General features: G+C 43.1%; 1 protein-coding gene across 1 annotated transcript in view; it reads right to left on the minus strand.

The window, feature by feature from the left end:
* The window catches only part of sephs1 (selenophosphate synthetase 1), a 69,803-nt gene extending 60,829 nt beyond the window's left edge, over nucleotides 1–8,974 (minus strand). Inside the window, exons 1-2 of the mRNA XM_073066414.1 lie at nucleotides 8,916–8,974; nucleotides 8,386–8,727 (exon numbers count right to left, since the gene is read on the minus strand). Of these exons, the coding sequence (XP_072922515.1) occupies nucleotides 8,386–8,578 (193 nt within the window). The 5' untranslated portion in view covers nucleotides 8,579–8,727; nucleotides 8,916–8,974. The remainder of the gene's footprint in view (nucleotides 1–8,385; nucleotides 8,728–8,915) is intronic.
* Nucleotides 8,975–24,960: the final 15,986 nt, after the last annotated feature.

Consider the following 24,960-nt stretch of genomic DNA (forward strand, 5'->3'; position numbering starts at 1 on the left):
TGGAGTTTCCCCACGATTACTGAGGGCCTGTGCGACTGAGCTGGGAGAACCACTACAGCGCATCTTCAACATGAGCCTGGAGCAGAGAAGAGTACCCAGACAGTGGAAAACATCCTGTATTGTCCCGGTACTGAAGAAACCACAACCAAAGGAGTTGAATGACTTCAGACCTGTTGCCTTGATGTCGCACGTGATGAAGACCATGGAGCGGCTGATAATACAGAATCTGAGGCCACAAACCAGGCACGCCCAGGATCCTCCAGTTTGCGTATAAGGAGAAGGTGGGAGTGGAGGATGCTATCACGTATTTGCTGCACAAATCACTCTCTCACCTAGAGGGGGTCAGTTGTGCAGTGAGGATTACATTCCTGGACTTCTCTAGTGCCTTTAACACCATCCAGCCCAAGATCTTAAGGCACAAACTAACGGAGATGGGAGTAGACTCTCACATGGTGGATTGGATAGTGGACTACTTGACAGATAGACCTCAGTATGTGCGGTTGGGAGACTGTAGGTCTGACACGGTGGTCAGCAGCACAGGGGCGCCGCAGGGAACCGTACTCTCTCCGGTCCTGTTCACCCTGTACACATCAGACTTCCAATATAACTCGGAGTCCTGCCATGTGCAGAAGTTCGCTGATGACACGGCCATAGTGGGGTGTGTCAGGAATGGACAGGAGGAGGAGTATAGGAAACTGATACAGGACTTTGTGATATGGTGCAACTCAAACTACCTGCGTCTCAATATCACCAAGACCAAGGAGATGGTGGTGGACTTTAGGAGATCTAGGCCTCATATGGAGCCAGTGATCATTAATGGAGAATGTGTGGAGCAGGTTAAGACCTACAAGTATCTGGGAGTACAGTTAGACGAGAAGCTAGACTGGACTGCCAACACAGATGCCTTGTGCAGGAAGGCACAGAGTCGACTGTACTTCCTAAGAAGGTTGGCGTCATTCAATGTCTGTAGTGAGATGCTGAAGATGTTCTATAGGTCAGTTGTGGAGAGCGCCCTCTTCTTTGTGGTGGCGTGTTGGGGAGGAAGCATTAAGAAGAGGGACGCCTCACGTCTTAATAAGCTGGTAAGGAAGGCGGGCTCTGTCGTGGGCAAAGTACTGGAGAGTTTAACATCGGTAGCTGAGCGAAGGGCGATGAGTAGGCTACGGTCAATTATGGATAACTCTGAACATCCTCTACATAGCACCATCCAGAGACAGAGAAGCAGTTTCAGCGACAGGTTACTATCGATGCAATGCTCCTCAGACAGGATGAAGAGGTCAATACTCCCCAATGCCATTAGGCTTTACAATTCTACTGCCAGGACTTAAGAACTTTTTAAAAGCTATTATTAATGCTTTTTGAGATAGTGATTTAGATGTATATCATATTTTTTACTGAGTTAAGTATTGTATGTAATTAGTTTTGCTACAACAAGTGTATGGGACATTGGAAAAAAGTTGAATTTCCCCATGGGGATGAATAAAGTATCTATCTATCTAAGTCAGTATTGGTGTTGGCATGACCGTGGAAACCAAGACTCTGTTTGCTGACAATGATACTGGGGGCAGCAGGTAGCTGATGAGAAATTAGGACCAAACTTGAATCCTTGAGGGAATCCAGAGATAACAGACCAGAAAAAAAAAACACTTTACTTACTATTGTAATTATTGCCAGGAAATGGCAAGTAGTAAGCTGCTGTAAAGAGTTTGAAGGAAATTGATGTAGATAAATATTACAAAGGATGTAAAGAAAGTAAGAAAAGGATAAATTTGTTCACTTCATTTATAACTTAATAACTGTGAACCATGGTGGTTCTTTTAGAAAGCAATGCGTTTGACTGAAACTCCTTCTCACAGATTGTGTCTAGCCTGAGTATTTCCAGAATTTTAGGTTTTTATTTATTTTGTATTTTTAGAATCTACAACCTGAAGGAATTCAATGGGTCAAGCAGATCTGCTTTGGGGGGTGGGGGGGGGGGGGAGAGAGAGAGAGAAGGAACAGTTAATGTTTTGGGTTGAGATCCTGCATCAGAGTCTCCAACATCTACAGTTGTGTTACTGAAGGAGCAGTCACCATCATTTATAGCATTTACAGGAGGCACTGCTTGAAGAAGGCAACACCAAAAGATCCCCATCATTTTACAACTGTGATTGACTGGGCCGTATCCACTACTTTCTGTAGGATTTTTCCATTCAAAGGCATTGGTGTTTCTATACCAGATCGTGATGCAACCAGTCAATATACTCTCCACCACACATCTATAGAAGTCTGTCAAAGCATTAGATTTCATGCCAAATCCCCACAAACTTACAGGTAGAAGTGCTGTTGGCTTTTTTCACAACACAATTTACATACTGGACCCAGGATAGTTGCTCTGAATTAATATCAAGGAATATAAAGCTACTGACCCTCTCCACCTCCGATACCCTGATGAGAACTGGCCCACGGACCTCTGGTTTCCTCCTCCTTAACAATCAGCTCCTTGGCCTTGCTGGCATTGAGTGAGAGATTGTTGTCATAGCACCATTCAGCCAGATTTTTAACCTCCCTCCTATATGCTGACTCGTCACCACCTTTGATCTGGCCTATTACTGTGGTGTTCTCAGCAACTTAAGCATTGCATTGGATGTGTACTAAGCCACTCAGTCACAAGTATAAAGGGAGTAGAGTGGACGGCTAAGGACACAGTTTTGTGCTGCATCTGTGCTGATGGGAGATTGTGGAGATGTCGTTGCCAATCTGAACAAACTGGCATAATCCTAATCACAACTTCAGTACAACACAATGACCATTTTACATTACACTGGACTTGGTTTTCTTTTCCAATCTTGTCTTTCATCAAAACTGTGTGTAATTTATGTACAATTTGTTTTTCTTTAAATGTTGCTTATCTGATGCTATGTGCCTGTGATGCTGCTGTAAGTAACTTTTTCATTGCACCTGTGCATGTGGGGATTTGTACACTTGATAATAAACTACATTTCAGATGTTGAACACTGGGAAAAATAATCATGGAAGTGAAAGTTGCAGCAAATTCAAGAAATTTACAAGGATACTGAGTAACAAAGAGTGCAAAGACCTTTGCTTAAAATAAATCCGCAAGGTAGAGCACCAACATGACAGCCAGAAAGTTGGTTGGTCAACAAATTAGTGGAAAAAGTGTCAAGGGTTTTTGATTAAATGCTGCATTACCAAAAAGCTAACCTTTATCAACTAGCAAAGTAACTTTGTTTTTGTCATTAATTGAAAAAAGTAAACAAAAGCTTTTATTTAACCTCAAGGTTATTAGTTCACAGTTCAATGAGAATGTGACGCATTTATAACTGAATTCTATATAATAGCAATCTGCCACATCCTTTAATACCTCCAGCTAACAAGAAATTCAAATTTAATTCTAGCATTATATCGCTACATGGAAATTTTCTAAACTCCATTTACAATTTTCACCTAGAAAGTTTCCAGTTTCACCAATGAATGACCTGGTTCTGCTCCACTGTCCCAAACTTTGCAAGCAGTGGAAAACAACTAACTATTGTTAGTAGTGCTTATAGCATTGCAGGTGCTTTGTACAATAGTCACTTCTACTTTTACCCTGGATGAACCAAGAGCTCCACAATCTGCTGAGGGTCAGATCAGAGACATTCAAGTCAGGTGACTGAGAAAGTTACAAAAAGGTCTCTGGAAAGCCAGCCCACAGGCAAAATGGCAATTCCAGACTGAACTTAAATCAATGAAGATGCTCCACAGTTGTGGCAGTGCTTTACTTCCAGGTGAGCTCAATGCCTTCTGGACACCCACATCCTCCGATGATCCTATGATTTCAGTCTCTGAGGCCAACGTGCGAGCAATCTTCAGGAGGGCGAATCCCTGAAAAGTACCCAGCCCAGACGGGGTACCTGCCCAATTACAAAAGACCTGTGCTGATCAATTGGCTGGAGCGTTCATTGAGATCTTTAACTTATTGTTTTAGCAGTGTGCAGTACCCGCCTGCTTCAATTACACCAGTGCCCAATAAGATCATGATGACTTGTCTCAATGACTATTACCGAGTAGCACTAACATCCACAGTGATGAAGTGTTTTGAAACGTACCAACTCTTGCCTGAGAAGTGACTTAGATCCGCTTCAATTTGCCTACTAGAGCAACAGGTCCACAGCACCTGCCAGCTCATTGGCTCTTTGCTCAAACCTGGAGCATCTGGACATCAAAGGTACTCTTCATTGGCTATGGATCAGCATTCAATACCAATATCCCCTAAAAACTACTCCATAAACTCCCAAGACCTTGGCTTCAATACCTCCTTGTGCAATCGGATCTTCAACTCCCTCACATGCAGACCCCAGTCAGTTCACATTGGCAAAATCTCCACTATCTCCATCGGCACAGGTGAACAAGGCTGTGTGCTTAACCCTCTGCTCTACTCCCTTTACACTTATGTTTGTGTGGCTAAGCACAGATCCAAAGCCACAATCAAATTTGCTGACACCACCACTGTCATAGGCCAAATCAAAGCTGTGATGAATCAGCATTCAGGAGGGAGATTGAAAATCTGGTGTGATAAAAACAATTTCTTACTCAATGTTAGCAAGACAAAAGTGCTGATTATTGACTTCAGGAGGAGCAGACCAGAGATCCATGAGCCAATTCTCATCGAAGGAACAGCAACTTCAAATTCCTCGGTGTTATCATTTCGGAGGACTTGACCTGGGCCTAGCACGCAAGAACAATTATAAGAAAGCGAAGCAGCACCTCTGCTTCCTTGGGAGTTTGCAGAGATTCAGCACGACATCTAAGATGGCCCAGCCCATCATGGGTAAAGCTCCCCCAACGAATGATCACACCTATATGAAATGTAACAAGAAAGCAGAATCCATCACCAGGGACCCCAACACCCATGCTCTCTTCTCACTGCTGCCATCAGAAAGGTACAGGAGCCCCAGGACTCACACCACCAGGTTCAGGAACAGTTACGACCCCTCAACCATCAGGATCTTGAACCAAAGAGCTCACTCTCAAGGACTCTTCATCTCATGTCCTCGATATTTATTTGAAGTTTGTCTTCTACACTCTGTTGAATGCCCAACTTGGGCAGATTTTCATTGATTCTCTTATTATTAGTATGTTATAGATTTATTGAGTATACCCATAAGAAAATGAATCTCAGCTGTATATGGTGAAATATATGTACTTTGAAATACTAGTAACAAACTTAATATCTTGTCTTTGTGGACCTACCTACAGCCTTTAAAACCATCACCCAATTGTGGTGAACTACCATGGACTGAAACGCTTCAACAAAATTCACACCAATGCTGAGAGCAGCCTGCATTACCTCACTTCTAACCTGTTCCATTGATCCAAATTATTAGTCTGTCAACCAGAGCAGTGCTGCTATAAGGTAAGCTTCCTGCGACTAAAAGAAAATCAGAGGACTGTAACCAGGTTCTCCATTCCACTCCTTAATAAATATCTGAACACTCAATCAGGCAGTTCACAAACAAGCTTTCAACTAAACATTGATACATTTCTATGTCTCTGTATTTTCACCTTCATAGGATGGGTTGAGCTAGCCAAAGTTAACTCAAACGTGACGAGTACTTACAGATTTAACTATTCCAAACATTTCAGGATGCCTTTTATATCACTCCACATGGACATCACTTGAAGTCTGATGCAGAATTTAGATTCACAACATTCCACTCCACCACCTCACCCCCCCAAACCCAATACTTGACCTGCTGACTTGCTCCAGCAGGTTGTTTGATGCTCCAGATTCCAGCATCTGCAGACTTGTTCTTGTGCCTTTCATTACTTAACATTTGACTAACAATGTCCTTACTCACACTGCCTGATTTATCCATTTCTTTATGATCACTGATTCCAGTTAAGAAATCCTCAATCTTAAAAATTCATCCTCTCTATCAGGGGTTCCAAACCTGGAGTCCACAGACCCCTTGCTTAATTGTATTGGTCCATGGCATTATAACAAAAGGTTGGGAACCCCCTGCAATACTGTTGCTTCCCATCTCTAATTCATACAATTGCCCAAGGAAAGGCCTCTTCGTTCCTCCTAGTCTGGTGTTTGTTACTCCAATCACTTTGCATGAAAAATGGACTTTGTCTTGATTCTGTTTTATTTTTTGTAAAAATTATGTATAATTAATGTTTGTTTTTTCTCGTGAATGCTGCTTTATAATGCTATGTATCTGTGATGCTTCACCGCACCTGTGCATACACGAAATTGTGCTAATGACAAATTTTAGTCATACCACCAATGGGGGCATTGCCTTCAACTAAATCACTAATTTTTGGCATTTTCTTCCTAAACCTCCTCACCATTCTACACCTCTTAGATTCAAGTTTTTAATTTGTAAACATATTAACAATGTGAAGAGTACATGCAAGTCTGCCAGATTCAATAGGCAGAATGCCATCAGTCTTTTTGATTAATTTTGTACCTGCCTATATAAATGGAGCCCCACCACCCTGTGAGAGAGGCCCTCCATTAGTCAGGGTCAATCCAGCTGTCTACATGATACACAAGCCACAGGGCAGTACAATATGGAGAGCAAGCTGCTGCCCATGTAGCAGACTCCCCCTCTCCACGCAGCTGATGAATCCAAGGGAAGAACCAATACAGATTGACACCAGCAGTGTTGCAGGAGTTGCCAATGAGTGGTGAATTCAATGTAGATTGCCTTAGGGACTCCAACTTCAAGGTTTACTCCTGAAGACTTACCCATGAATGGGTATAGCTGCAAGGCAACGTATGAGTTGTCTCGCAGAGTTGTCTTCTGGATGAGCTGCCAGCCATGGCTGACAAACCCCATCAGCCCAAAGCAACTAGTTTTAAGGCTCCAGTAATCCACTTCTACCCCCTCTCTAGAAACCATCCCATCAGGTTTAGTAGATGAGCCACGTGAAGGCCAGGAGCTGGACTTGGTTACCAGAGACTATCTGAGAGCATTTAATAGATAGTGGGAGTTCATCCCCACTACTACCTCCATCTATGACAACCTTAAGGAACCCCCACCACCCTACATCTCTTTGAATCACCAATAGTTCCTACTTTTCAATGAGCCTTGATTTATGAATAAATCATGAATAAAGTATCTATCTATCTATCATGAAGCTTCCTTGATTAAGAAAATACACAAAATAAAGGGCACTGAATCATGTGGACTCTCAATCCTTCAAACTACCTCATTACCATCCAGCACCTTTTTGTCCACGTACACTTCCTCTGCAACTGCAACACTCGATTCTACACTGTTATTGTTTTCCCTTGTACTACCTCGATGCACCGTTATAATAAGTTGATCAGCATGCAAGACAACTTGTCACTGAACCTTGGCACATGTAACTATAATAAACTAAATTATCAACTTAACATCTATAAGTCTAGCTTGTCATCTGATCTCTGAATTAACATATACGGGGGGGGGGGGGGGGGGCAGAAGAGGTGGCAGCACAGTCAAGATAGAGGATCAGTCTTACATCTGCTTATTCACAAGCAGTTATATTATTTTGTGTGTATAAGTAATTGTATATTAATATAATTATGTATGCTATACAATTATAACAAAGTTCAAATTTCAACGCAAATTTTATTATGAAAGTAGATATATAATCACCACTTACAACCCTCAGATTCATTTTCCTGCAGGCATACTCACTCAGCAAATCTACAGAACAAGATGAAAGATGAACCAGAGTGAAGAAGACAACTATTCAATTATATATAACGGAACCATGAATTGCTGTATTGCTATGAATCTGAATAAAGAGATAGGCCATATCCAAAGATGCCCATCCAATTTCATTTGCCTGCATTTAGGGCATAACCCCATAACTACAATTTATTTAGAATCTGTTATGTACATAGAGCAAAGCCCCAAACTGATTTAAAAAGACGTTGACGTACAAACCAACTGAGATATATTTTTTCATATTATTCCAAAAATATTCTAAAGTTATTAACGATTTTTGTTACTTTTTTAAAAAAATTACACCTTCAAGCTATCAATCCAGAATCCCGAGTGAAATGCAGTATCATGAAGTCTAAAATGTGTTCGTAAAGCGGGACGCAATCAGAGGCAACACGGTGCAGAAATGCAGAATGTAATGGAATGCTTCAGGACTGCAATAGCATTGGAGGGATCGAAATACTAGAGGGGTTCGGTCTCTTTAATTGAAGCGGTCGGACTCAAGAGTTTACATCAGTATGGGGGGGGGGGGGGGTAGGAGAGAGCGCCAGCCACACGGCGAGGTCAAGTACAAGGAACACACACACAATAAAATGCAAGAAAGGGCGAATGCAGCAGCAGCGGTACGAGGTCGGGGGATGGGAATGGGGGGAAGAAGGGGGGCCCAATGCACACTCACCCAGCCGGGGCATGACGGCGCCGAGGAACTGCTCGTCGTCCTGATAGTGGTTGTCGTGCAGGGCCTCCAGCAGCTTGTGCAGGACATCCTGCGGCACTTTGCAGCCAGTTCCCCTCAGCTCGGCGAAGCGGCTCAGCCGAAAGTGCTTATCCAACTCGTAGCTCTCGGGGTTGAACGTCTCCCTCACCGACATGGTCCGGGCCGGCGCGCTTCGTGTGTCTTTTTTTCTGTGTGTGTGTTTTTTTCTCTCTCGCGAGCGTTGGCGCGTTGACAGGCAGATTAAAAATGTTATATACACTTTAAAATAAAAACCCTCCGGTCCGGTGCTCCGCTCCGCCGAACCTGTGTGGCGAGGTACACATCGGGTAAAGGTTAGAAGCAGCGCTGAAGCTCGCCGCTTTTTTTTTAAAAAAAACTGCAGCCAGTGGAATTTTTTATTTCCTTATTTCGCTCTCTCTCCTTTCCCTCTCGCTTTAAAAAGGTCGCCGTTTAAAATTATTAACCCTCGATGGTGCCGCTCGGCTCCTTACCTTCTATCCGAGCGCGCCTCGGCACCCAGCAGAACACCCACAAATCCCCGCGCTCAAGAGGTTGGTGGGGGGGAGGAGGAGGTGCGGGCTGCGGGAGCGCGCGCGCCAGTCCTGCGCACGCGCGGTGGGCGGCTCTCGGCGGGGAGCCGGGTTGTGGCGACTGCGCCTGCGCGTTGTTTGTGCACTCTTCGTCTTTTTCTGGTGGTGCCGGGCGGGGTAGGAGGGAGAGGTAATTCCCCGTTGCTTATTCCTGCGAAGGGGAGGTGAAGAGTGGACGGAATTCCTCTGCAAGTTTTCCCCGGAGCCGGGAGGGTCGGCAGACTACGCATGCGCCCTCATGCGGAGGGGCCGGCAGCCGTCTCTCGACCGGGCGGGCGTGCGCCGTCCGAGTGCGGAGCCGGCAGCCCTCCCACCTCCCCTTCGCCAAAGAGCTGGCGCGCTAACGGGCTGAGCGAGCCGTGGCGCCTCTCGTCCGTTCACACGGCGATTCATTCGGCGCTTGAGGGCAAGATCAGCGCAGGCCCGTCAACTCTCTCTCTCATTGATGCGTAACCAAAAGAAGAAAAAATAGAAATCCATTTTTTTGTAATACGACACGACATATTTCTGGGACATTCCTTGTGAGAGGGAGTCAAGTTACTGGTTTATTGGTGAAAGGGCCCGGGGCGCGGCTTCTTTAAAGGCTGCCAAATGGCGCCTTTTATTACGCCCGCGCCTTTAAGAGGCCGCGGCCAAAAAAGTTAGAGACATTTAAAGGGATCTGGCGGCTGGCCGCCGAGTGGGGGAGCCCGCTGGCTGCAGGTTGTTTATTGGCGGCTGATTTTAAAGTCTCCCCATTCCCTCACGTCCCCTCGTCTCCTTCCTCCTCACCCACCCGTCCCCTCTTTCCCCATTTCCTCCCGCCCTCCCTCCTCCCCATCCTCTCCCCTTTCTCCCATTCCTCCTCCTCTCCCCTTGCTCCTCACTCCACCCATTCCCTCTCCTCCCCTCTTTCCTTCCCCATTTCCTCCTGCCCTCCTCACTTCCCCATTCTCTCCCTGACCTCTTCCCTCCCTCCCTCCCCTTTCTACACTCTCTCCATCAAGCATCCCCACCCCTATCTCTCACTCCTTCCTCTTATGAGGAAAAAATCAAAGACTCATTCAAGGGCTATTCCCAGGAATGCTTGCTGAGCCAGATATCAGCTGCTGCTGGAACAGTCAACTCTGAACATATTTTGATTTCCCTGGAATGTGTTGGTCTTCCATAATATGGGAGTGCTGCCAACTAGCACATTCCAAGATGCAGGAGCACCTGCTAACAGGTGTGCAGAAGCTTGGTACAGCCAATGCAAAGCCTTCATAGGGAAGGAATACAGCCTGGTGAAAGCTTTGTACAGTTGTAAGACCTTGATGCATGGCTCTGTGTAACAACCAACCTGCTTGAGGAACTTAGTAGGCTGGGCAGCATCTGTGACCTGGAAAAACGTTGAAACCCTGCACTGGAATCAAGAGTAGAGAAAGAAGACAACTTAGCTGTGTTGTCCAGTGACAACACTAAATACATAGATTGGCAACACTATGAATGTAAAGAAAACCATGCACTATTTTATCTTTGAGTATAATAAAGCTTATTTTTGAAGTAAAAATGCTAGAATTGAATAATAATAAATTTGCTGCTACTGGAACTCGGGAAGGAAAACAAAATGCTGATAGTACTCTGCAGGTAAGGATCATTTGTGAAGAGAGAAGTGGAGTTTAGGGTTGCAGACCTTGAATATGCTAGGTTGTTTCCTTCGGAAAAGAGGAAGTTAAAGAGAGATGTAACTGGAAGATCTTTACAGCAGGGGAAATAGAGTATAAAGTGGGGAAGTTCTGATGCAGCTTCACAGGACATATCCGAAACTGAATCAAATCAGGTTCGATATCACTGGCATATGGGGTGAAATTGTTGTTATGTGGCAGCAGTACATTGCAATAAGACTGTAAGATATAAGAGCAGAATTTGGCAATTCAGCCCATTGAGTCTGCTCCGCCATTTCATCATGGCTGATCCATTTCCCTCTCAGCCCTAATCAGCTTTTTCCCCGCTACTCTTCGTGCCCTGACTAATCAACCTTTGCCTTAAAAATACCCGAAGACTTGGCCTCCACAGCCACCTGTGACAACAAATTCCACAGATTCACCACTGGCAACAGAATATGTGATTAAAAAGCTATAAATTACAATAAGAAATACATATATAATTAAATAAACAGTGCAAAAAGAGCAAAAAAAATCTGGAGTACTGCATGCAGTTTGGCCTCCATGTTTAAAAAAAGAGTGTATTTGGTAAAATTCCAATAATATGGCTTCCAGTTATTTGGAAAGCCTGATATTCATTAGCCTAGCATATGAACTGGAGTTCTAAAGGCCAGGTTGGGTGTGTGGCCATAGATGGGGGTTAGACTGCGAGCTGGGCTTGGATTGTGGCTTTAGTGACTGGCTAGAACCAGGGAGGGGGTCTGGAACATCAGTCAACAGCGGGGCATGTATGCAGCTGGTGTCAGTCTAAAGTGTATCTCTTGATCCCTTTAAACATGCAGATTCGCTGGGAAACTTATTACACTACTACGTAATATGTAATTAGAGCATGATCGTAGATGTTGAAAAAAACAGAATGCTGGAAGAACTCACCAGGTCAGGCAGCATCTACGTGGAGGCAAAATATGTCAGTCAATGTTTCATGGCACAAGGGGAAAGCAAAGTCAAATTTATTATCAAACTACATATATGTTAACATATACTACCTTGAGATTCATTTACTTGCAGGAATTACAGGATAAGAAAAAAAAAGAATAGAATTTTGGAAAAACTATACATAAACAAAGACTGACAAACAACCAATGTGCAAAAGCAGACAAATTGTACAAATAAAAAATAAATATTACTAAGGACATGAATTGTGGAGTCTACAGGCTGTCAAAACAGTTCAGAACTGAGAAAAAATTGCTGGGGTACAACAGTATGTGGGAGGGAGGATGTGGGAAAGGGGCTGGTGGGTGATAGGTAGAACCGGATGGGGAAGGGGAGGGATGAAGGTAGGATTTGGGTGGGAAAATGTTAGAACCTGACATCTCATATTCTGCTTGGATAGTTCACAACCCAATGATATGAATGCTGGATTTCCCCCCAACACACCCATCCACTTGGTTTTCGTTTTGTTCTGTTCATCTCTCCCACACCCTATCCCCATCTACCTATCTTCCCAAATTCTGCCAACAAGACAGGTTACTAGACTGTATACTTGGTTACGAAACACCTCACTGCTTACTGCAAGATTTGCTGATGGAACTGTTGACCAAAACAGGTGCTTGAACCAGCAGTGGGAATTAGCCGCCTATTTACATCAATCCAACTTCGTATTCTCTCCACTTGCCCCACTCCTCAGGTTCTACTATTCATCCACAGACTGAGGACAATTAACTCACAAATCCACACTTCTTTCTGCAGGCAAAGAGAATATGCAAGCTTGATAGAGACACCTCCCGAGATCAAGATTTATTTATCATGGTTACCAGTGATCATATTTATCATTGAAAAGCATTGTTTGTATTAACAACCAACACAACCTGAGGATGTCCCAGGGGCACCCCACAAGTCATAGAACACTACAGTACAGAAGCTGACACTTGGGCCTATCTAGTATGTGCCAAACTAGAAGTGTTGCCACACATTCCATTGTCAACATAGAATGCCCACTATGATCTGCAACATAACACAGAGCACAATGAAAAGAACAACAGCAGAACAAGCCACATTCCTCTCACCTGCCCGCCCATCCACATACACAGTTCTCTACATCAGACAGGCAGTCTTTGGCCTCTAGCCTCCAGCAGACTCAGAATTGCAGGCATTGGTCCCACGACTTCCCCAGTGGATTCATGAGATGTGCAGACTCGGAGCTCCAGCCATCAGGCCTCAACTTGTAGACTTCTGATTGACCTTCGGGCTTCAATCTTTGACATTGATCTCATGTCTCGACGATCACTGAACACTAGGCCTCAAACTCTAGACTCGCCAATGATGGGACCCCGAACACACCAGTGTTGTTGGCATGCTTACCTTTTGCTCTTTTCCATAGATGCTGCCTGTCCTGCTGAGTTCCTCCAGCATTCTGTGTGTGTTGCTTTGCATTTGCAGCATCTGCAGATTTTCTCTTGACCATGAAACATTAGCCTTGTTTGTCACTATATGAACACTTTGTGACCTCCTGAGTGATGGTTGTCTACCATGTCCGACAAAGACAGACCTGTGTGGGAGAGTTTTTAAAGTGGAAAAGCTGTTGCACAGGGGTGCACAGGGGCATTTCTCCTCTCTGGACCTTAGAAGTCCAGGTCCAGTGGTATGAACGAGCATCACAAACTGGGGTCTTCTTTGGTTGCAGTGGATGACCATGACATCTTCTGTGTCTTGTCATGTTTTCACTCTCCACAGAGCATTGCAGTACCACCTTCCTAGCTGTTGGAAGTCACTGTAGATCTCATCCGCCCAGTCCACCAGAGCTGGCTTCACATGTTAGGACAGGCGGGTCCCTGTCTCACTGGGGTATGAGGCTGCCAGCTACCCTCACCTGGTTTAGTCCACCTGTCGAAGCAGTGCACCGGGGTGTCTTGTCTTGTCCATATTGCACCAACCGCCACCACTGGGCTATAAACCTGCAGGAGCAGTGTGTGGTTAAGTGCCTTGCTCAAGGACACACATGCTGCCTCGGCTGAGACTCAAACTAATGACCTTCAGATCGCTAGCCCAAAGCCTTAACCAGCTGGCCATGGGCCAACAGATGTGTGGCCGCTGTCGTATGCAAACAGCTACTTGGAGCCACAACTGAGAGCTGAGAGTCCGGTGGGGACCAAAGGTAAGTGATCTGCCCCAGAATGGACATGACAAGCCCCTCCCTGGGCACCTCATACACCGTGGCCTACAGAGTACTTGCAGTATTTTATGTTTTTCTCTTTCCAAAGATTCCTGGCCAACAAGAACACTCTCAAAAAGAATTCTAATTGAGAAAGGTCTCTTTTGGGTAAGAATTCTAATTAGAACTCACTGTCTGGATCATTTTCAGGAACCTCCTCTGGAGCTTCTCCAATGGTAGCACATCCTTTCTTAGATATGGGGTCTAAATCTGCTCACAATACTCCAAATATGGTCTGAGCAATGCCTTTCAAAGCCTCAGCATTACATCCTTGCTTTTATATTTCTAGTCCTCTTGAAATGAATGCTAAAGTTGCATTTGCCTTTCTTGCTACTAGGATTCCCAAGTCCCTTTGCAACTCCGATTTCTGAATTTGTTCACCATTTACAAAATAGTCTACGCCTTTATCCCTTCTACCAAAGCGCAATACCATACACTTCCCTACACTGTACTCCAGATACCAACTTCATTACCCAATCTTTCCTGCAGACTCCCTGCTTCCTTAACACTACCTTCATGCTCCTCCAGTTACCTTTGACATTCCATAATCTTGGCCACAATCCCTCCATCCAGATCATTGACATATAAAGTGAAAGGTAGTGGATCCCTGATAAACATCACAAGTTACTGGCAGCTAACCAGAAAAGCACCTTTTATTCCCCTCTTTGCTTTCCATAGCCTTAAACACCAGAGAATCTGTGAAAGGAAGAGTGTTCTGGCTTCTTCCCCTTTCCTTTCCAGTCCTGGAGAAGGGTCTCAGCCCAAAACATGAATTATTCCTCTCCATCGGTGTTGTAGAATGAACCAAAAATTACAAACCTGATGTTTTAAAGTGTTCAATGATAGAGTGTTCATAACACTAAAAATTTTGACAGTAATCAGAGAAAAAATAAAAATATATATAATCTGCAAAAATCAGAACCTGATGTGTTAACTTTGATTCTCTCTCCACTATGGCTGAGAATTTCTATCACTTTTTTTCCTGTTTTTATTTCATCTGTATTAGGATAAGAGTTTATTATTGATTGTTGCATATAGTATATGATAGTACAGTGAAAAGTTTGTCCAGCAGTCTGTTCATCTAGATCAATTCATTACACGTTGCATTGAGGTAAATCAAGGTATAATAATAACAGAATGCAGAATAAAGTGTAACACCTACAGAGAGAGTCCCACTTGGTGGTGCAATAATATCAGCGCTGAACTCCGAAGTGAAGGTTCCCGAGTTTGAATGCAAGAAAGGTTGAGCGTTGAGCTACCAACTCGGCCTCGTAAAACAAGAATAGCTTGCTGCGGAAACACCGTCATGACGGTGCCCCGATAACTCCACTGCTGAGTTAAGGGCTATTCTTCTTCTACAGAAAGAGTGCAGTGCAGGTAGAAAATAAGGTCATAATGAGGTAGATTGTCAGGTCAAGAGTTCGTCTTAATCTATTAGGGAACCTTTGCACAATAATAGCTAATCCAAGAGGGCATAATTTTAAAGTGATTGGATTAAAGTATGGGGGGGGGATGTCAGAAGCAAATTTTTAACACAGAGAGAAGTGTGTGCATGGGGACGCACTGTCAGGGGTGGTGGTAGAGGCAGATACATTAGAGGTATTTAAGAAACTCTTAGATAGGCACGTGGATGATATAAAAATGGAGGGCTATGTAAAAGGAAAGGGCTTGATTGATCTTAGAGTAGGTTAACAGGTCAGCATAACATCATGGGCTGAAGGGCCTGTAATGTTCTATCTTCATTCAGTAGACTTATACCAGTGGGGTAGAAGCTGTTCTTGAGCCTGGTGGTATGTGCTTTTTAGCTTTTGAATCTTCTGCCTGATGGGAGAGGGGAGAAGACAGGATGTCCGGGATCACTAGACATCACCAGTGTTGACCAGATTGTACGGGCACATCTTTCAGTCCAGTTATTCCATCACCATCATTGATTGGAACAACACAACTCATCTTTGCTCTGTTTGAGTAAAATAAACATCCCCTCAGAGATAACATCTTCTGAAGCTGCAGCCTTGAGGGCAATGGGCAGCGAGTCCAAGGAAAAGCCACCACATCCAGATTCCCCTCAAAGTTGAAGTTGTACACACTCCTGACTTAGAGAGAGATTGCTGTTTCTTTCTTGTTGCTGGCTGTAAATCCTGAAAGACCACCACTGAAATTCCAAATATTTTTCTGCCGAAAATATGTGACAGAACTTCTTTAATCAGAACTGACGCCTTTCACTTTACGATTCACCAGATGGCAGTGTGCTGTAATGTAAGAAAATGCTAAATGAAACGATGCTCCCACTGGTCGTTTTCATATTGACGTCAAAGGCAGACAAATCGGGGAAAAGCTCTGGTCAGGTTTGAATATTTTCTTTCCATGTCATTTCAGAGTGATCCGTAGTCTCTGATTGCTTATCTAAAGTATCAGACCTTGAAAAATAATCTTTTACCGAGAAAAGGAGGTAGGAGATTCAAAATGACATTCCTCCTAAATGTAATATTATTATAGTGCAATATGTAATGCATTGTGTTCTTGCAAATAAATGAGAAAGGGATTTGCAGAGTATCTGTTTCTAATGAAGACAGAAACAATGTAATAATGGTAGCTCTGACCACAATTTTCTCCAAGAGGACCACAGCCTTGTTGTGGTTTGGAGGTTTGTGTGCTTCAGTGACCCGGAGAGCCATGTTGGCTGGAATCAGGGCTTTATGCTTTGGCTCTTGGTAGGATCACCCTTGCCAAACAGGTCAAAGTGTGAAGGCCAGATTAAAAGTGGTCTACCAGTCCTCCAGGTTCAGGGGTTCAACTCAGAGCTAACAACCCTGACTGATAAAACAAAACTGTTACAGAAACAGCAGTGAAGAATCCTTTTACATCTGAGCATGATGGTTTTCCTGAGTCTCCACCCAGGACTTGCATGACCCACTAGTGAAAACCGAGAGGAAGCAACTTACATGATAAAAGAAATCCTGGACACCACTAAAGATGGGGGGTTGCTTTGCTGTCCTAAACACCAGCAGTGTAACAGGCTGTAAATAAGTAAAGTGGTCACAATGTGCAAACAGATTCTTTATTATAGGAAGTATAGATACTCATTAATAATTTTCATGACCTAACGCCAAGCTGCACCCACCAGAACAAAGTAATAATCCTGGTTTACTTCAGCTTTCTTTTTTAGCTGGGTATGCTTATTGAAGAAAGAAGTCAGGCAAGGAAATGTACCCCTGATTAAAGATATTTGGGATCCCTAACAGTATAATCTAGTGAATTATAGGCCGTTGAGCTTTACATCAATGACAGGGAAGATACTGGAGAGGATTTTTTAGGTTCGAATTTACTCACAAATGGAGAAGCCATGGGCTTATCAGGGTTAGTCAGCATGGCTTTATGCTGGGCAGATCTTGCCTTATGAACTTAGATTTTTGAGGAGGTGATGAAGATGATTTATGAGCGTAGGACAGTGGATGTTGTCTCAATGGACTATAGTAAGGTGTTTGACAAAGTCACTTATTGTAGGCTGATCCAGAAGGCTAAGACACATGGGATCCACAATGACTTGACAGATGGGATTTAACATTGCCTTGGCCAGAAAAGATAGAGGGTAGTGTTGAAGGGGTGTTTCCCTGACAGGAGGTCTGTGACCAGTGTAGTATTGCTCAGGAATCAGAGCAGGGGCCTCTAATGACCATAAAATATAGGAGAAGAATTAAGCCATTTGGCCCATCAAGTCTGCTCTGCCATTCCATCACGGCTGATATATTATCCACCTCAACTCCATTTTCTAGCCTTCTCTGCATAACCTTTGATGACCTTACTAATCAAGAACTTCTCAACCTCCACTTTCAATATAACCAATGACTGGTACACACTTGGAGTGTTATCTCTGGAATGTCAGAGGCTGAGAGGCAACCTGATAGAAGTATTTAAAATAATGAGAGGCATATATAGGGTAGATAGTTAGAATCTACCCTATCTAGAGGCAACTTTTTTTATTACATGACCAGTAGATGCCCGGAACACCCGGCTGGGTGTCTGAAGCCCTCTGTTGGTTGGTGTCGACCATGGATATTGCGTTCCAGCTATCTACACGATATGCAAGCCAGGGCAATACGATATGGAGAGCATGCTGTTGCCCATGCAGCTGGTGAATCCAAAGGAATGGCAGAGACCGATACAGTCGGAGTTGCCAGTCAGTGTTGAACTCAACATAGAGCTGTCTTAAGGACTGCAGCTCTGGATTTTTCCTCAAGGTTTACTGCTGAACCCTTTCCCATGAGGGGGTATAGCTGCAAGGCAGCGGAGGCGTGAGATCAGAGCTGCCAGCCAGGGCTGATGAGCCACATCTGCCCAAAGCAACTGGTTCTAAGGCGCCAGTAAAAAGATTTGCCCCTTCTTTTGCCAGTAGAAACAGTCCCACCAGGCTTAGTAGCTAAGCTACACCTGATGGCCAGGAGCTGGACTTGGTTGTCAGAGGCTATTTAAGATGAACACTATTGGAAACATTTAATAGGTAGTGGGAGCTTATCCCCCACTACCAGCCCTGACTGTAACAACCTTAAGGAACCAATTCAATCATTGAGTTACAGTCAGGAATGAAGCTGAGTGTGAACAAAATTGCAACATCTGAACAGAAACCTGCCTGGCCGAACAAATTGTGTCACTGATGTGGCAGCGTCTCACATGCACCAGACCAATGCAGATTTAAAGGTGAAACTTGCAGAAAATGCAACAAAATAGGACACATACAAAGGGCGTGTCGAGCAGACAAACATAAATGGACTGTACAGCAAAGAGAAAAAGTTTCAAAAGGAGCACTAATCTGCATGCTGTTGATGAAAAATCTGATAATGCTGAGACTGACACAGTACTGAGTAGCCCTGAGACTTACATTGTGAAAACTACCAATAGACAAACAATATGTCTTGCACCAGACATGAGCAGCAAATTAATTAAGATGCAATTGGACACTGGCTCAGCTCTATCAGTCATTGCACGAAATGAATTTGAGCAGCATTTCAAAGATACTGCAGATAACCAACTAAGAATATACTGGAGATAAGATAACTCCTCCGGGAATTATATTTGTAACAGTGAAGTGCAACAATGAACAAGCTATATTGGCCTTCACTGTGACAAAAACAGCAGGGCCAACATTGTGGGGATGTGATCGGCTGAGGCAACAACTTGATTGGATATTCATCCAGCATTAGCATGCAACATTCCCTGCAATAGAGTCGACTGAAATTGAATCTAGAAAGGTACAGGATGATGCCGCAGCGGTGTTCAAGGATGGCATTGGAAAATTCAAACATATCAAGGGTAAACTAATGTTAAATGAAAACACCATATCCAAGTTTTGCAAAGTCCAGACAGTTTCAGATACCATCCATAATAAAGTAGCCAGTGAGCTCGATCGCATGGATGGTGAAGGAACTCTTTCCAAGGTTGAGTGAGGCCCATGGGCAATGCTAGTGTTAGAGCAGCTAAGAAGAATGTCAGGATTTGTGGTGATTTTAAGGTATCAGACAAGTACTGAAAGTAGATCAATACCCTCTGCCCAGAATAGAAAATACCTTGTAAACCTTTTTGGAGGAAAACACTTCAGCAAAGTGGACTTATCTGAGGCTTACCTACCGATCGAGATAGAACAAGAGTCGAAAGTGCTTCTCGCCATGAACACTCTCAAAGGCCTTTATTACTATAAAAGGCTTATTTTTGGAGAAAGCTGGTTCCCAGGTGCTGCAAGGCTGCCCAGGCACTCAGTGTTATCTGGACAACACCATAGTTACTGGTAAGGATGACAAGGAAGGTTGCCAAAATTTCAAGACGGGGTTAAAAAGATTTGAAGATGATGGGCTCAGAGCATGACACAACAAGTGTGAATTCCTTAAACCAAGCATCACGCACTGTGGTCACACTATTGAAGCCCAAGGATTCCACAAACCTGATGAGAAAGTTCAAGCAGTGGTGGATGCCCCAAGGCCAAAGTATAACAGGTTCTTGCTAAACCAGGCTGCTGTGCTCAACCTAGAATGCATTTCTACAAATCAGGAAGAAGTGGCAATGGACAAAACAGATTAAGGAGGCTTTCCAATCAGTAGAGGAAATGGTGACATCAAATACTGTGCTCACACATCATGATCCACATCGTCTGGTGAACCTTGTCCGAGACATCTCACCTTATGGTATAGATGAAGTCGTATCACATGTTATAAATGATGTAAGTGAACACCCATTGCCTTTGCATCATGTTCCTTTACCACTGCAGAAGAAAAAATAAGCACAAATTGACAGAGAGGCCTTAAGTCTGGTTTGGTGTATAAAATGTTTCAATCTGTACTTGTAGGGAGAGAAATGACCCTCATTACTGATCATCAACCACTAGAGTTCATTTTCAATACGTAGAAGGGGTTCCACTAACAGCAGCTACACAAGTGTAGAGATGGGCTCTGTTTCTTGAAGGACAGAATTACAAGTTTGAATTTAAAAGGATGACTGATCAATGAAATGCTGATGGAGTCTCCCCTTTTCCTCTTGGAAAACGAAACACCTGAAAAATCTACAATAAAGGACACTCTTCTTGACGTATTCTCCATAACGTAAATCCAAAGTCACCCGATTACAGCAGAGATTATCCAAAGGGAAACCAGAAAAGACCCCATACATCTCAAGTCTATATGGCAACCCAAAATGACTGGAATATGCAGCAGAAATCCAAGTTCCCCCAATTATACCATCACCAGGATGCACATGCCTTTGATGGAAGTTGCCTTCTACCTGTGGGGATTGAGGGTTGTTGTATTATCCAAGATGAGAGCTAAAGTGTTGGAGGAGCTACATCTTGGACATCTAGGCATGGTTAAAATGAAAGCATTGGTTCAAAGCTTTGTATGGTGGCCAGGCAAGATCAGCAAATCGTGCACCTTGCCATGCTCTGTGCAGGATACTAACACGTCCGGAAGATGCCAAGAGCAGCACCTCTCCAACTCTGAAAATGGCCTGCATTGCACTGGTAGAGGGTTCATGTTGACTTTACCAGATTCTTCATGAGCAAAAATTTCTTGGTAGAAGTGGAACCAGCTACAAAGTTTCCAGAAGTGTTCCAAATACCCTCCACTACAGCCTTGCCGTAGTTGATATGTTGAGAAGTCTCTTCTCAAGAACTGCTGTTCTAGAACACTTAGTGACAATGGACCACAGTTTGTTGTGGAACAGCTTCAGTAATTCCTGAAAATAAATGGAATGAGACTTATTACCTCTGCACTGCACCACCCACCAATGGCTTGGCAGAAAGGTTTGTGCAGAGTTTAAAGGACACATGGTAAACAATTTCAGCAGAACACACTACTCTGACACTGAACCAGAAGCTCCCCAGTTTCCTCCTTGAATATTGCAAAGCAGCACACTCCACAACCAACAACTCACCTTCTATGCTGTTCTCGGGTCATCCCTTGCATTCATGCTTCGATAGCCTCCAACTCCCTCTCAAAAGGAGTACGCAGGACAAACAGCTGAGACGAATGGAAGGCTCCTCAAATGAGGAGGTTCAATGTTTCACTCCTGTACAAGCAGTCCTGGCGAAGGACTACGGAGTTGATCAAAAGTGGGTACTCAGAAAGATTAAGGACAGAACTGGATCACTCTCCTACACAGTGGAGATTGCATCCTATATCATCTGAAGAAGAAACGTCAGTCAATTGAGGAGAGCAGAATCAACTGTTGGAGAAGAAAGGTGGCCAGAGCGGTCAGAACTATTTCTTGCACTCCAAGTACAGTGCAAAGGTCTTAGGCACATGTAAAAAAAATTCAGGAAAATAAAGATGTTTTCAAAAATAATGAAATGTTATGTTTCTAAATATCAAAAAAAGTTATGATAAAGAACAGTAAAAGACTAAATCAAATCAACATCTTGGAGAATTTGCCACAGTTCTTCTGCAGACTTTGGCTGTCTCACTCGCTTCCATCTCTCCAGGTAGTCCCAGACAGCCTCGATGATGTTGAAATCAAGACTATATGGGCACCATACAGTATGCAACCATATAAGTGTGCCTAAGACTTCTGTGCAGTACTGTACATTATATATATGTGTGTGTGTGTGTGTGTGTACTGCATATGAACTGTATATTAGTTAAGATGCAATCTATATTGAGTTGGAATTTATAGCTAAGCAGTGAGGAGTGTTGTGTATTAATATTTCAGTAATGTAAATATATGGTTTGATTAAACATTCTTGGTTGTTTACATATTCATTGCAGGTTAAATGTAAAAGCGTGTTAATGATATACATCATATGTGTGTGGATTGTTAAAAGTAAAGTACATAGGTTTCTCTCCTGGCTCCTTGTTTTGCTTTCAATTAGGTTTAACATTTTGGAGTTACAAAACATAATAATGAGTGTTAAGAGGAAAATACTCATCTCTTAGAGTCTTTCTTTCCACAGTGAACAGCGTGGTTGTTCTTGGATCCCAGAGCAGGAGTTCTTCATGATCCATCAGCCTTCAGCTGGTTCATCACTGCCTCAGTAAAGCTGCCAGCGTAATCAAAAGCCCCACCCACCCCAGACATTCTCCTGTCCCCCCGCTCTTCCATTGGCCAGAAGATACAAAAGCCTGAAAGCTCCTACCACTAGGCTCAAGGACAGCTTCTACTCCACTGTTCTAAGACTACTGAACAGTCTGTTAATATGATAAGATGGACTGTTAACCTCACGGTCTACTTTGCATCATATTGACTGCACTTTTTCTGTAATGGAAGCCCTCTATTGTGCATCCTGTTATTGCTTTTCCTTGTGCTACCTCAGTGTTTGATGTGATTAAACAGCCTGTATGGATGGCATGCAAAACAACGTTTTCACTGTAATTTGGTATATGTGGCACTAATAGTAAACCAAACCAAATTATTACACTGGCTACTTTAAATCTGGGTTGTAGACGCAGTCAGCTCCGTCAGAGGTCTAACCCTCCCTATATCAAAGACATCTTCAAGATAGTGGCATCCATCACTAACGTCCCTCACCATTGTAACATGCCCTCTTCTCATTACTACCATTGGGGAGGAGATACAGGAGCCTGAAGACCCACACTCAACAACTCAGAAAATGCTTCTTCCCTTCCACCATCAGATTTCTGAATGGCCCATCAACCCATGAACCTTGCTCATTATTCTTTTTTTTCACATTTTTAAATTTACAGTAATTTATGTCTTTGCACCATACTGTTGCCTCATAACAATAAATTTCAGTCATATAAGTCAATGGTAATAGCCCTGATTCTGAAATCTATGCCCCTGCTTGTTAATGCCTGTATATTTCTATTTAATATCTCTATTCTATATGTAATATATCTATTCTATTTCTAGTTAATGGCTGGGGTCACCCGTCTTGTAAAAGCCCTGCCCAGAAGAAGGCAATGGCAAACCACTCCTGTAGAAATATTTGTCATGAACAATCATGGTTATTGAGACCATGCTTGCCTCCATCATACGACAAAGCACATAATGATGTTGACTACAACAATAATATCTACTGTTATTTGTAAAAAATAAATGAAGTGTTTACTTAATTGTTAATTCCATAATTTGTTTTTAGTTAAAAGATTGTTAAATTGTTAAACAAAAACTTAATTTTACCCAATAGGAGGAAGAATAACAATCATTTTAACTTTGCAGATTCATTGAGTAGGCAGTCTGCAGACCATATTAAGCCACAAAGCAGTATAATCATTTATATGTGCTGTGATAGATGATACCATCCAAGATAATAGTGATTATTTTGGTTGCTTCACTTTTGTAGCTTTCAATGACAAAGTATTTATATTAAAAAACTCTTCAGTAGGTTTTTATTGGCTTCCAAGAGCACAGAGTCATAGTGCTCCAAATGAGTGTTCTAAACGCTCCATAAACATACTGGAAAGAAGTTTTTTGTTGTCTATTCTCACATTGGAAAGTTCTTGCTGTACAAACCAATTTCAAATTCTTCCAGGGCTGGTCGTCAAACCTAACTCAAAGTCAAAGTAAATTTTATTATCAAAGTACATATACATCACCATATTATGTAACCTTGACATTCTTTTTTTTTGCAGGGATTTACTGGAAAATAAAGAAATACAATTAGCTGGCCAGTGGTGTAGTGGCATCCACACCAGGCCTCGAAGTGAGCGGTCATGGGTTCGAATCCGGCCGGCTCCTTGCACGTGCTGGGTTGAGTTAGCAACTCAACCTCATAAAAAACAGACAAATGCCAAAGAAACAGCAAGGTTGCCGCCCGATGTGCCACAAGGCGCAAAGAGAAGCAACAAGAAATACAATTGAATTTATGAAAAGCTATATATAAACAAAGACTGACAAGTAACCAATGTACAAAGAGAAGACAAACTCTGCACATAATAATAAATAATACTGAGAACATGAGTTGTAGAGTTCTTGAAAATGAGTCTGTAGCTTGTGAAATTAGTTTAGAGTTGGGGTGAGTGAAATTCTCCACGCTGGTTCAGGAGCCTGATGGCTGTAGGATCTGTTCCTGAACTTGGTGGTGTGAGAATTACCCAAGCTTTGAAGCATTGCTATCTCAAGATTCAGTTTATCAACATTCTCACAGGCTTGGCCTGCTGGTTTTAAGAAAACACAAAGGAAGAGGAGTACCCTAACTGGCCCTTCCTCCTTCCCCCTTGACTCTTATAGTTTAAGTGTCTTACTTACTGCATTCAAAAATATCAGAAACTCTATTTTGACAGCTCTTTGACATAATGGGCATGTGGGAAAGGGTAAGTGAAGGAGCAGGATTGCAATATGAACACAATAGGCCAAATGGCCTCCTATAAGTCATAAGAAATAACTAATTCCATAATAATAAGCTTTGCAGATTTGAAATCCACTGCACAAAACAAGAAGAATTTTCTAATCACATCTCTGGACTTTGAAATACCTTGCTGCTGGGTGTGGTATGGAAACACCAGTGCCCTGGGACAGAAAGTCTACAGACAGTGGTGGATACAGCTCAGTCCATCACAGGCAAAGCCCTCTCCGCCACTGAGTTCATTTACAAGCAGCATCCATCATCCATCCAGCTCGCGCTCTGTTCTTGCTACCACCATCAGGCAGGATGGCGGTCCCACACCACCACATTCAG

This window comes from Hemitrygon akajei, chromosome 14, assembly GCF_048418815.1.
Source record: "Hemitrygon akajei chromosome 14, sHemAka1.3, whole genome shotgun sequence".
NCBI lineage: Eukaryota > Metazoa > Chordata > Chondrichthyes > Myliobatiformes > Dasyatidae > Hemitrygon > Hemitrygon akajei.